The 12,998-nt window shown below is 42.3% G+C and overlaps 1 protein-coding gene and 1 non-coding gene across 2 annotated transcripts; both read right to left on the reverse strand.

The window, feature by feature from the left end:
• Nucleotides 1-4,590: 4,590 nt before the first annotated feature.
• Nucleotides 4,591-4,662, reverse strand: trnaa-ugc (transfer RNA alanine (anticodon UGC)). Its single transcript has one exon. It is a non-coding gene; the product is annotated as a tRNA-Ala (tRNA).
• A 5,062-nt stretch (nt 4,663-9,724) lies between these two features.
• On the reverse strand, nt 9,725-11,884 carry wu:fb55g09 (uncharacterized). Its single transcript, XM_068595862.1, has one exon. The coding sequence runs from the start codon at nt 11,420-11,422 to the stop codon at nt 10,712-10,714; it is 711 nt and encodes a 236-aa protein (XP_068451963.1). The 5' UTR covers nt 11,423-11,884; the 3' UTR covers nt 9,725-10,711.
• Nucleotides 11,885-12,998: the final 1,114 nt, after the last annotated feature.

The raw sequence follows: 12,998 nt of genomic DNA on the forward strand, positions 1-12,998 counted from the left end.
ACCGTTGGATGTGCTAATTAATAATGCATCGTTTGTTCTGTGTCTGACGAGTGAATTCATTTCAAAGTGCAATCAGAAACCAGGTTGTTCTCTGGCACTTCAGTTAATTCGCGCAATGCAATTTGTGTTCCCCACTTTGCACACGTGCAACGTCCTCTTTTACTTCTCATCGTTCTGTTTATGGACGAGTCTCATTTTAAGTGTTTTGTGCTTTAAAATGGACACGATCGCTGCAGCTTGCACGCGTTGCTACTTTAGAAACCAGCTGCACTTTGCAGGTTATCCAGTTAAAAGCTTGTGTTCTATTATCAGTTAAAAGGACCATTAACTGCACCTGCAGATGAAAGGTAAACATGTAATTCTGTCCATTTTTATGCACTTTTTAAAACTCCCGTTCTGCCCAATTTGACCCGTTAAGACCATTAATGTTTCACAAATCCAGTCATTTATCTAACCTATTTAATAAGAAGATACTTCAGATCAAAGCATTTGAGCGGTCTGATGTAAATCAAGGTGAGTTCGTATTTTTTTTTTAAATTATTATTCTAACAGAAGTGTTTTTCTTCTGTTTGGATCATTTTCCTTTCAAGAGCAGCTGCAAATCATTAAAATAAACTAATGGAGTTGCCTCGTGACGCTGAAAGCCTGCTGGCCGCCGCGCAGTGACGCAGGTCGGCCACGAGGGGGCGTCAGAGCCGCTGACCCGGAAGCAGCAGGAACGACTCCCCTCAAAACAAACAGAAACGTGAAGAATGATGGTTGTGTCTCACAGTGTGGCTCCACATTCAGAAAGAGCCGATTCAGTGCCAAATATGTTTGTGTTTTGTGTAAGTTTGTTTGTTTGTTAACATCTTCGTGAGCTTTTGTAGATTTTAGAGTCAGAATTCTGATGAATTTTGATCATTTCTGTCTTCAAGAGAGCAGAAGGATAACTGCAGTGAACTTTACGTGAGAGACTGGAGATAAAACCAGGAACTACAACTCAACTGTGTGTGTGTGTGTGTGTGTGTGTGTGTGTGTGTGTGTGTGTGTGTGTGTGTGTGTGTGTGTGTGTGTGTGTGTGTTTTGTTTTTGTTCCTCTGTCCTTGTGAGGACCAGTTAGAATTGTTTTTGTCAATGAGGATTAAAAAAAAAAGTTACTTTTTTTAAAAACAGTCTAAGAACAGTTTTCAACAGTAAAGACGTTGTCTTTTTTTTTTAGTTGTGACCTTTTGGACTGCAAAGACAGTTTGGGAAAGTTTTAATAGTGAGGACATTTAAAAAAAAGGTAAGGTCCTCGTTTGATGATGATTCAGTCTAGGTAGAGGTTGAGGTGTGTGTGTGTGTGTGTGTGTGTGTGTGTGTGTGTGTGTGTGTGTGTGTGTGTGTGTGTGTGTGTTCTGTTGCTCTGTCCTTGTGAGGACCAGTTTGAATTTTTGGAAAGACCTTTTTTATTATTATTTTTATTAAAAGGTTACTTTTTAAAAAAAAATGTGAGAACAGTTTTCAAAAGAGGAATTTTTGTTAAACTTTTTTTGAAAACTAGTTGAGACCTTTTTTTTTGTTTGGGAAATAGTGAGGACATCTTATCCTTGTTTGATGATGATTTAGTCTAGGTAGAAGCTGAGCGTGTGTGTGTGTGTGTGTGTGTGTGTGTGTGTGTGTGTGTGTGTGTGTGTGTGTGTGTGTGTGTGTGTGCTGATCAGGTGTTTCTTTATCTGCGTCTCTGTGAGTTTTTCCACCTCGACACACTCGAGGTCACACAGCAACTCGTCTTTTTGAAGTCCTCTAAAGTTCAGAGTGTGTGAAGTGTGTGTGTGACGTCATCTTTTCCTTTTCATCTCTCGTTAATTGTCAAGTGAAAGGGAAGGAGAGCAGAGCTACGTCAGAGGAATGGCTTCCCACAGGAGCTCTGTTGTCTTGAGGGTGTGACGTCCTCTCTCTCGAGCTGCTTCGTGTTGCTTTCACCTCAACCAATAGAAAAACAAACAAATCTAAAAACAAACAAACACATATTTGTAGTTTTTGGGGGAGAGATGGTGAGCGTGCATGTTGAGACCCAACAAACACACGGCTGCATGTTTCTGTTCACTGGAGGGTGAAGACGGGCAGGAACAGAAGGACGGCTTGTGCGGAGCCGACGGCTCTGACGTCACCGGCCCTTTGAGTAACGGGGGCGGGGCCTTTGTGTCGCCGGCCAGCCAATCAGGCGCGGAGGTTTCCTGTTTCACTTCCTTGTGTGTATCCTCTGTCTATAGACGCACACGCACGCACACACACACACACACACACGCACACGCACGCACGCACGCACACACACACACACACGCAGCCTGCACTACGTGTGAGACGTGTCCCACACACTTTACGGATGTGCTGTTGTCTTGTGGGACATCTGACACTTTCATCACAGCTGGAAATGAACTGAGTACATTTACTGTGGTACTACTGTGGTACTGCTGTAGTACTACTGTTCATACACAAGTATCTGACACTGCCTGCTTTGTGCTAAAGCTTGCACATGTAAAACGTGCGTTAAGGCCGTGAGACAATATGCAAATGTCTAAACTTTATTTCATTTAGTCATGGAGCGCTCAAAGCTTTTGATCCTTCAAATGTCTCAAGAGACTTTGTCTTATTTATGTATTTATTTGATGAAGTTTGTAACTAACTAATGGTGTTTCAGCATTTCTAAAGCGTGCATGGACTTTTTTGTATTTAGTATCTCATTTTTAAAATGGTACTATAATAGAATACAAAGTACATGACTAGAACTTGAGCATTTTAAAGTACAAGTATCGATACCACGGTGAAGAAATACTCTGTTAGAAGTGAAAGTACTGCGTTATAGGTTACTTACTTAAGTATAAATACAAAAGTATTAGCATCAAAACATACTTAATAGTACTCAATATGCAGATATTTCAGAATACGTTTAATTTACTAAAAATGTATCGCTCAATCATCATAATATATATTAATATATTACTTGATTTCCTATTTTCTTTTAATAATCACAATCTATGAAGCAATTAAAGCCTTTAAAGTAAGTGTTGTGGTGTAAAATTGTACAATAGTGGTGTCCTTAATGTCGTGGAGTCTAGCGTACTCAAGTGAAGTACAAGTACTTCAAAATGTCACTTAAGTACATGATCTTAGTTACTTTCCACTACAGCTGCTCTCATAGGACATTCTAACACCAGAAGCCTCAAATATTTGTGATTTCTTTGTGTTTCAGCCCTTTGTAGTCACTATTTATGTTGTGTTTTTATTTGTCTTAAAGCTATATTAATTATTAATGAATTAATAAAAACAAACACTAAAGATCTTTACTTAATCATAAATAGACGATGTTTGCTGACACCTTTATCTTGTAACTTTGGCTCTTGTACAGTCTCCGTTTTCACTTTGATTCTTATTTTATTCACATTACTGTGTTTTATATGTATTTCTTTGCCACATCAACTAGATTTGCTGCGTCCTCTTGCAGCAGTAACGTCTTATCTTATCTTGATGCCAGAGCTGTGGATTGAAGTCACATGAATCGCAGACATGAATGTGATGTTTTTAGAAGCAAAAAGTACTTTGACAACAAAAACTTTGACTTCAATGAGTTCTGATTTCTTTCAACTTCCTCCACAGAAATGATGCAGAAGAACTCCGTTCATATCAACCAACAACAGACCTCCAGTCTTCTGAGTCCGTCGCCCTGCTGCTCGCTCGGCCCAAGCTGAACACACACAGCCAGAGGAATCTGTGTGTGTGCGCGCGCATGTGTGTGTGTGTGTGCGTGTGTGTGTGTGTACCTTGAGAGGATTATCAGTCCAGTGAAACATTCACCACGCTGCTGAAAGGATATCAACTCCCCCTCTCTCTATTGCATTGAGTTCCTCTTTGTGTGTGTGTGTGTGTGTGTGTGTGTTTGTGTGTGTGTGTGTGTGTGTGTGTGTGTGTGTGTGTGTGTAAAAAGCTGTCAGTTCAGTAGAGCAGCAGCAAACAGATTACACACTCACAGTGATCGGCCTCACAGACTGTACGTGTGCAAATCTGCGTTTATGAAGATTAGACGCTGGTTTATTTAAGAAGGAGATCGGCGCGTGATTAATGAATGAAAACAAAAGCAAACCAACACATGATACTTCATACATGTCGAGCAACATTGTGTCACATAGAAACTTAACCAACAGCGGAGATTTACAATCTGGTTTTACTTGTGTAAAAGTAATAATGCCACAGTGTAAAAAATACAAGTGAAAGTTGTGAAAGTGAAATAACTCATTATGGAAAATGATATATTGTCTTACTGGATTATAAGTGATGATTAACATACACCTACAGTACACATGTTTACAGTACTGTTTGTCTGTGCACTTTATATTATATTGTACATGTAATATGTAATGTGCACTGTGTTGATTGTTGTTTGTCACCATGTAGCATACCTGGCTATTAAACGTTTTCATTCCCCACAGTGGGGAAATGTAAGTTCTTAGTAATAAAGGAATCCTCGTGGATCAGTAGAGACATCGACATGCAAACTACGGAACCATCAAAGCAGACACCGCGTGGTTTCAGGCCGACCCACGAGCCGCGTACAGCCGCAAAAGCCTGTGGAGATGCCGGGGATTGAACCCGGGGCCTCATACATGCAAAGCATGCGCTCTCCCACTGAGCTACATCCCCTGATGCGACAACACGTCTGATTTCACGAACTAATCCTTTGTATGAGCTATAATAATATTATATATTATGATCATAGCTAACATAGTTTGTTGTATTACATTTATAATAGTTTGTATTAATCTGAAACGTGTCAAATGAATGTAGTAAGCCTCTAATATTGGTTTCTAATACAAGTATAAAGTATCCTAGAAGCACGGGAACCTATATATAATATAATATATAATAGTATTTAACTGCAGCACGTATATGGACGTTACAGTTACAGTTGCTAAGCTACGATTCTATCCGTTTAAATGAAACGTTTCAGGTGCTTTTCATCAGCGAAGGTATTATTTTTTTCGGCTTGTGAGTCCACCATTTTGAGCCCGCGAAAGCGTCACAGTCGTACAGGACGCAGTCACGAAACTATGATAAACTTTTTTGTTTCACTCTTTTAAGTTGCTTCGACATCGTCACAGCTCAGCTCGGTCGGTTCAATATATACAAATATGTATTACCACATCTGTTGCTATTTGATTTCGGAGTTGAATCTTTCAAATATCAAGCTTCTCTTCAAAAGTGCAACGCGAGTTCAGAGACGGAGCCTCTGCTGGGTTTGTCACACTGCTGAGCGCTGCTGTCAATCAATGTGTTGTTCTGAGCTCTGATTGGCTGGCTTGTGTACCCAACAAGGAAGTCTCCGCCCCCGCAGCTGACGGCTGTACTTTTCCACTCCAAACTGAGTTTTAGCAACCAACTACCTCCACTCCTCCTTCTCCTCCTTCCTCCTTCCTCCTTCACGCCATCTATTCATAAAACACACCTCCCCTTCCCCAATCACACACACACACACACACACACACACACACACACACACACACACACACACACACACACACACACACACACACTGAGGTAGGTAACTGAGGTTTCCACCTGAGGTTAGGCTCTGAGTGGTTAAGAGTTCTGGTAGAGACACCAACGACCCAATATGCCCCGCTTGTTTTGAAACCTGACAATAATTGATTCCTTCACTTTTAGTATTATTTTGTTTTCTGGAAAATCTTTGCTTGTCATGTGACCTGTGAGGAGAAACACCAGGCACAACCACAGCGCCACATTCCAGGCAACTAAAAAAATGTCATCCTGTCACATGTGAGCCAGCTTTAAATCTGCTGATTAGGAGCAATTCCAAATGGCATTACAGGTCTTCATGAGTCCACGAGGTCAGCAGTAATCTAGGCCTGACCCATGACCTGTGTCAGGCCAGCCTCGTGTCAAAGTCTCAGTACAGTGATGGTGACTCCTCGTGGTTTGGGTCTCTTGCAGAGATAAACTGGTTGGGGTTACAGCTCTGGCTGTGTGCAGGTTAAAGTAAGCGGAACACAAATTGATCAATGTAATGATCAAAATGTCCAAATGAAGTTCAGGTCTGGTATATTCCTGCTGCAGGGCTCAGGCCTATCTATGTTGGAACCCATCGGGTATCAGTTGATGGTTTCACAAGTAACCGGTTTATGAGATCATTCTATTCCAATAAATAGAGAAATCATTGTCAGATGATAGCCGGTGAGTTACGAGATCACATTTCAACCAATGAGTTCCGCCTATTTGCTCTGTTTAAAGGGTGAAGACAATGCGAAAGGGCCTTAAACATGCATTCTCTCCACTGACCACCAGGGGGAGACTCTGTATGCATCGAGGTCTATGAGAAAGTTAATCTACTTCTCTCTTGATCATTCCCTCAGTAAACATTTTAAATATGAGTTTATGGTCTCAATGTTTAGTTTCACGTCTCCTTCAATACAGCGTGACGTTTGTTTAGTAAATTATGGTCCATTTATAGTCAAACAGACCATAAAGTCAGGTATGCTTTAGGGCGGGGCTACAAGGTGATTGACAGGTCGCTATCATCTCTACGTCACTCCTCCACATTCCAGATATGACCCAATTTTAACATCTAAAACCGAAATTGGTCCTCACAAAGATTCACACACACACACACACACACACACACACACACACACACATTGAGAAGTGTGTATGGTTGGCAAAGTGGCAGCTATCCAACAACAAGTACAGACAGAGTTATAGAAATAATGACAGTGAGATAGATCATTGACACACCCATACACACACACACACAGACACAGACACACACACACAGACACACACACACACACACACAGACACACACACACACAAACACACACACAACGCCCTTTAGCAGTTACTGAGACTCCATGTTCTTTGTTGGATGAAGTTTAATATTTCAAGTGTGAATAATTACCTTCTGGGCTTTTTCTAATCCTGAATTGTGTTACTGTGTGTGAATAAATACACTGTTTCCTCCCAGCAGGGTGTGGGGAGGGGGGGGGGGGATTGAGCTGTGCAGCTGACTTGGTGATGATCAGATGAACAGATCAAATAGAGCAGTTGAATACAACAGAAATATCTGTCTGTCTGTCCAGTCATCCATTAATCCAATACAGCATCTCCTAATCTAACATATACATAAAATAGACTGTAGCATAGAATGAAGACTCCTCATGAGATTAGACCAGCGGCTGCAAAGATGGAGAACACATCTCCACTTAATCCCGCTGTACGAAGAGGTCTACATACTTTTAACCTGTTTTCTCTGCTGCATCAGTTTGACAACCTGGATTATATATTGTTGACCCTTTGGTCTGCCTCTCTCTGGAACAGAGCTTTTTGTTTTTCCAAATATGAGTAATCTATTCAGGGAGTGCAGTGAGTGGCAGTGTGGGCTCCATGCCTGACGGTGTAGCAGAGGGTGGGTGGGGGGCGGGGCTTAGCGATCTCCTGAGCATGGGTATAGCTGTCAATCATGACATCAAACCCAGCACCAAATCTAGCATTCAATAACTTAAATAAAACCAAATGTTCACGGGGGACTGATCTATTCGTAATTTGTAATCTGACACACACACAGCCTTATTTACCGTGTGTGTCTGTGTGTGTGTGTGCCAGCTCACTCTCTCTTCCTGTCTGGCAGTGTCGGCTGACCGGTTGGAGGTAGACACTATCAAGTCGCTGAGGAAGTGGAAACAGGAGCTACAGTAGATACACTAGAGACAGTAGAGATAAAACAGCTGTGACCTGCCACAGTGATCGCATAAGAAACAGGTTAGGGTGATTGTGTTCATGTCATTTTGGGTTAACACAACCTCGATATGGAGTGCACCCTCACGCCAACTGAGCTGATCGTCTAATCTACAGGTCGAAGGTCAGTCCGAGGAGGTCAGACCCGCTGCTGAAGTGATGTCACTTCTTCTTACCACATATGTTTACTATATCAGTCCTCACTGTTACACTGGACTTATTATTGGCACGAGACCGCATGAGTTATGATGACGTGAACAAATTAAATTATCCCAAACTGGATGAACCAACCGGACAGAAAGGGTTTCTATGGGAGCGGCGAACGCTGCAGAGTCGAGACTCCACTGTGTTTATAGAAAAAAAAAGATATATACTACTATTAAAAGACTGTGCAACCAGCTGGAAATACACAGAGAGACCAGGATGCAACAGGCCCATGCACTGCAGATTGATACGCAAATGCAATTTATATCCTCTCCAAAACCTCATGAGTTTCATAAGGTGATATCTGTTTTGTTTCATTATCATTGAAGCTCAGGGCCCAGACGGCAATAATGATCGAATAACATGAGCTTTTTTTCAGGTCTGGATGAGAGAGTTAGGATTGCTTTACATGTCTGTTTGTATTTAATAAGTACGTTTATTATTTCCAGTCTCCTCTGAGTGTTTGCGGTCACTCCTCCCTTTGGAGCTCACAGACTCGGAGCTGCTGCTCGTCCGCTAAGCTGCTAGAAGGGTCGGGTCAGCGGTGACACAGATAAAGGGAACGGCTCTCCTTCATGAACCGTCTCTGCAGACACATTGCAAAAGATATTTGGAGAAGCATGAACGTCGAGGGGCCCCACAGCTAGATCCCACCAAAGGGCCCCTCAAGCTGGTTATTCCAGACCTGATTGAACCTCTTTGTCACTCTCATCCCTTTAAAAGCTTTTCACACAAATAAAAGTATTACTTTACGCTGTAAATTATCTATTGAGGTGTGGTGTACAGGATGAAATGACACCTAAACAGTCCATAACAGAACTACATACTATTTAATAATTCGTCCTTACAAAGCAGAACAAGTCGCCTAAATGTTTTGTGAAATTATTATGCAAAAGAAATGAAGCCTATAATTCAAGTAAAAACAAAACAGCTAACGAAAAAGAGGCATAGCTAAGTAGCTTAAGTTTAGGCTAACTGTGAATATTGCCTCGGCTAGCTAGCTGAAGCTAAAAGGACAAGAAAGCTTGAAGAACAAGGATATGTGTTGTTTGTGGACGGGCTACTGCCCTCACCTCTCCTGGACAGAATCTGCTCTGTGTACTGACTTTATCTTTGAGGGTAAAATATTGAAGGATAAAAAATGCAATAAAATGAAGACATTACAAAAGTTTCTCTATTATAGCGTTTGCCAGCCGGCCATGGAAACTTGCAGTGTGAATGACATCAGCTGACAGGAAGTAAACACAGCCTGAAGCTGTTGCCTGGTGACATCACTCCGTGGAAAAGTGCTAAAACTGAGCGTTGTATGTGGCAGATACAGTCACATATGTGAGAGAAATAAAGAGTTTTTCTTTTACTTTTAAGAATATGAACATGTTCTAGAGACTCACAATATACATATAAGCTGGATGTGAGCGTTATATGTCTCCTCTAAACACACATCTGCAGTTGCTGCTCCCTTTGGCCCGTTACCATTATTAGTTTATGACACACCAACACAAAGAGGCTTATCTGCTGCCCGTGGGTGTGACCAGCCCACTGAATCCATAAAGCTCACTTCACAACGCACCATTCAGGAACAGTGTTTCTGCTCTCCTTCCTGCTTTAATGGCCGTCTAAAATTTCTGAATAGGATAATAAAATCTTTAAACTCGACATTAAAATGCTGTGTGAGTACCAGTGTTTGAAAACAGATGTAGAGAGCTCATAAGTAGCTTTACATATGTATGATTACATTAGTTTATGTACTCGTGTCATGAGTAATACCCACGATAATTAAATCAGCACGTCCCTCCAGTAAGTTTTAGTGTTTTATTCTTGGTTAGGCTTCCATTTCATTGGCAATGTTATATTTCTTGAATGTTTTCCTTCGCTGCTCCTCTCACATTGTGTCATGCCTCTTATTGTTTTAATGAACGTGAGCAACACTCCAAATCTTTTTTTAAAACATGGTTTATTTGTGCATTACCACTCTGAGCTAACATGGTGACTCAGTGACACACTGACCCTGATAAATAACACATTTTTATAAAAAAAATACCTCATTTGCACTCATTGATATCCACAAAGACAATAAATCAGCCCACGTTACATCCATCAGATTTTTATTTAAGATTTTTTTGTGTTCTTTTTTTAAAATGTTATACAGTAAATGGCTTTTTATTATTATTAATGACAGTCGGCATCAGCCAATCATCTGCAGCCAAATCCAGCCAGCTTGATGCCGATTGGCTGTTTGGGCTCACTCCCACCATCCAACCCTCCTCTCTTTGTGTGCAACAACAACTAACGAAAGGCAGCACTTTACAGCACCTGGACACCATGAACCAAATATGAAAAGTAAAAAAACATCTCTCTTAATAATGTCATATAAGCATTTAGTTCAAGCTTTTGTCTTAAACCTAGAAAAATACCAACATGGTGAGATAATTTAACTTTTCTTTTCCACCATCTTCAAAAAAGATGAACTAAGGCAGATGACTGCACGAGTATTAAGAAAATTACACTTGATTTAAAAAAAACTTTTTTCTTTTAAAGTCAATTCTGCTGGAGTCATTTCTCCTTGCGAGCAGATTCTTAACATTTAAGTCTCAATGACTTCATAAGATGGATTTTTTTAAATTATTAATTATTTTAATATTCCGGTGAGCATGAAGCTGAACAAACCTGACCCCCCTGCTCCATGAAAGGTTTGAGTTTCACACTGCTGAGAACAAAATGGCCCCCTGAAAGTTCCTCTTCATGGTGACAGGATGTCACAGAACTCAACAAAGTCCCTCTGCATGAAATTCTGGCTCTTAATCAGGTCATCTTCAGAGGGGAAATACTGCATGCTGTCCTCCTGCAGACGCAGACTGTCCTCGTGCAGACGCAGACCGTCCTCGTGCAGACGCAGACCGTCCTCGTGCAGTACCACAATCTGTCCTGGTGGCGGCGTCGAGCCGTGCGGGTTGGGACTGTCCAAGAGGGCTCCTCTCGCGTTCTCCAGGACGCCCAGGTACGAGTCCATGTCCGTGAGCTCCACGTCGCTGTCGGAGCAGCTGCCGCTGTCGCTCCCGACCGAGTCGGAGCGCATGTGCAGCATCTGGTACTTCTCGTGCATCAGAAACTGGTTGGTGTTCTTGGGGGCGCGCATCCCCCTCGCACGATTCCCTTTGACGTTGACGGGCCGGAGGGACATCACCGGCCTCGGGAAGTGTCTGGGTGGATGGGGATAGGGATGGGGATGGGGGTGATGACGCTGAGGGTGCTGCTGCTGCTGATGATTGCGCCCTCTTGGCCACCCTCCCCCTCCTGCCCTCCGCCCCTGCATGCGCCCCCTGCAGCTCTTGGACCAGCCGTGCTTCCTGCGGCTGGAAGGGTCCCTCTGTGGACCCCCTTTCCCATCCAGCTGCTGCTGCTGCTGCTGCTGCTGCTGGCAGCTCCTCCTGCACATCATCTCCGAGAGCATTTTTCTTGTCTTTCTTGCAGTCGCCTCCCTTTCTCTGCCTGCTGCTCTCCTTCACATCCTCCTCTCTGGTCGGTTGGCCCCACACAACAACAAAGAGAGGCTAGTTTCTGGCTCAGATCACTAATGACCCTCCTCTCTCCCTCTAAGTCTACCTTTTCACTATTCTATCGCCTTTTTTCTTGACCTCTGGCTTTGGCTGATGCATCGCCTGCTCTTCCTCCCCCTGCAGCAGCAGCTTGCCTGTTCGGCTGTCACGCCCTCCTCTGCCTCTCTAATCTCTCTTCTTCACCTCTCTAAAAGTCAAATTAGCTTCTTCTTTTTTTGCAGCTCTGATTAGTGAACTGAAATTAGCTGCTAAAAGGGGGTTTAAGCGTCTTCTAGTTGATTTAAAAGCTGCTTTTTTTTTCTTTCTTTCTTTCTTTCAGTTTAAGGCCGGCAAGTGGAGTGTACTCAGGACAGACCAGCACTGGCTGTGGCTCTGCCTTCCCCTCACAGCCTGGATAAAGAGCTGGAAGGAACCATTCACGGGTTTAACAGAAGCAGGGGGTGGAGTCAAGATTAGCGAGCGTATCTTCTACCGTTTATAAACCCTGTAGCGAGACATATCTCTATAAAATAATACTTCTACAGCTCTGTATAACATAATAAAACACACATGCCATCCTCATTGTGCCCCGGGTTGTACGTGTTCGCGATATGTATCACGTCACCCCCCGCAGCCGGATGGTTTCGTCCGCTTCAGTTTTAGCAGCGGAAATCTGATCCACAGCTGCTGCCGTTACGGCCCCGCCCCCTCTGACAGCGAGAAACAGTGTACAGCAACAACAAGCAGCAGCGCGGGGACGCGGGGACAGTGGGAGTCTCTGTAAATAGCTGTAGTTAGTTGTGTTCATGGACATACAAGTACCCAACACACGTGGACACATTTACAAAAAAATAACCGTTGCGGTGGTGAGCACAGTTTCCTAAAATACAACATCACATCGCAAACGAAGAACTTGGTGTTTTGTCTACAAATAAATAGGCCACTAAAAAAAAGTAGAAGAAGAAATGACACACATTTTATAATAAGAGTTAATAAAACTTATTATTTAACTTCTTTTTTTTAAACAAAACATACCAAACGATAATGGTAGATAATAATGAGAATACATATGACCACACAATTTAAAACCCTTTAAAAAAATCTGGTTTGGAGTTAAAATAAATACTTAATTGCTCAGCCTTGTTTGAAGGATGTTATGGATCTATAGAGGGAACCATGAAGTGTATGGTACACCGCTTTGGTGCAAATTAAAATATCTAATGAAATATCGGATGCATTCATATAAAATCTCATACAGAGACATTGATGGTCCCAAGAAAATGCATCTGATCCTACTGACCTTCCCTTGAGCACCACGATGAGGTACACATGTGAGAGATAAGTGAAAAGATATAAATATAAACCACTATGCCATGATGTTTAGTTCAGAAATGCACGTCCCCTCTCTGCATGAATTGTGATCTTTGTGATCCCATGACTTTTCATCTAGCGCCCTCATCAGGGCACATTTTCTGTTTGTAGTTATTTTAG

The sequence above is a fragment of the Clinocottus analis genome, unplaced genomic scaffold, assembly GCF_023055335.1.
Source record: "Clinocottus analis isolate CAN_PGR_092001 unplaced genomic scaffold, fCliAna1.0.p SCAF_32, whole genome shotgun sequence".
Classification (NCBI taxonomy): Eukaryota; Metazoa; Chordata; class Actinopteri; order Perciformes; family Cottidae; genus Clinocottus; species Clinocottus analis.

Coding starts and splice junctions, on each gene's coding strand:
- wu:fb55g09 (XM_068595862.1), bottom strand. CDS start 11,422: ATGCTCTCGGAGATGATGTGCAGGAGGAGCTGCCAGCAGCAGCAGCAG.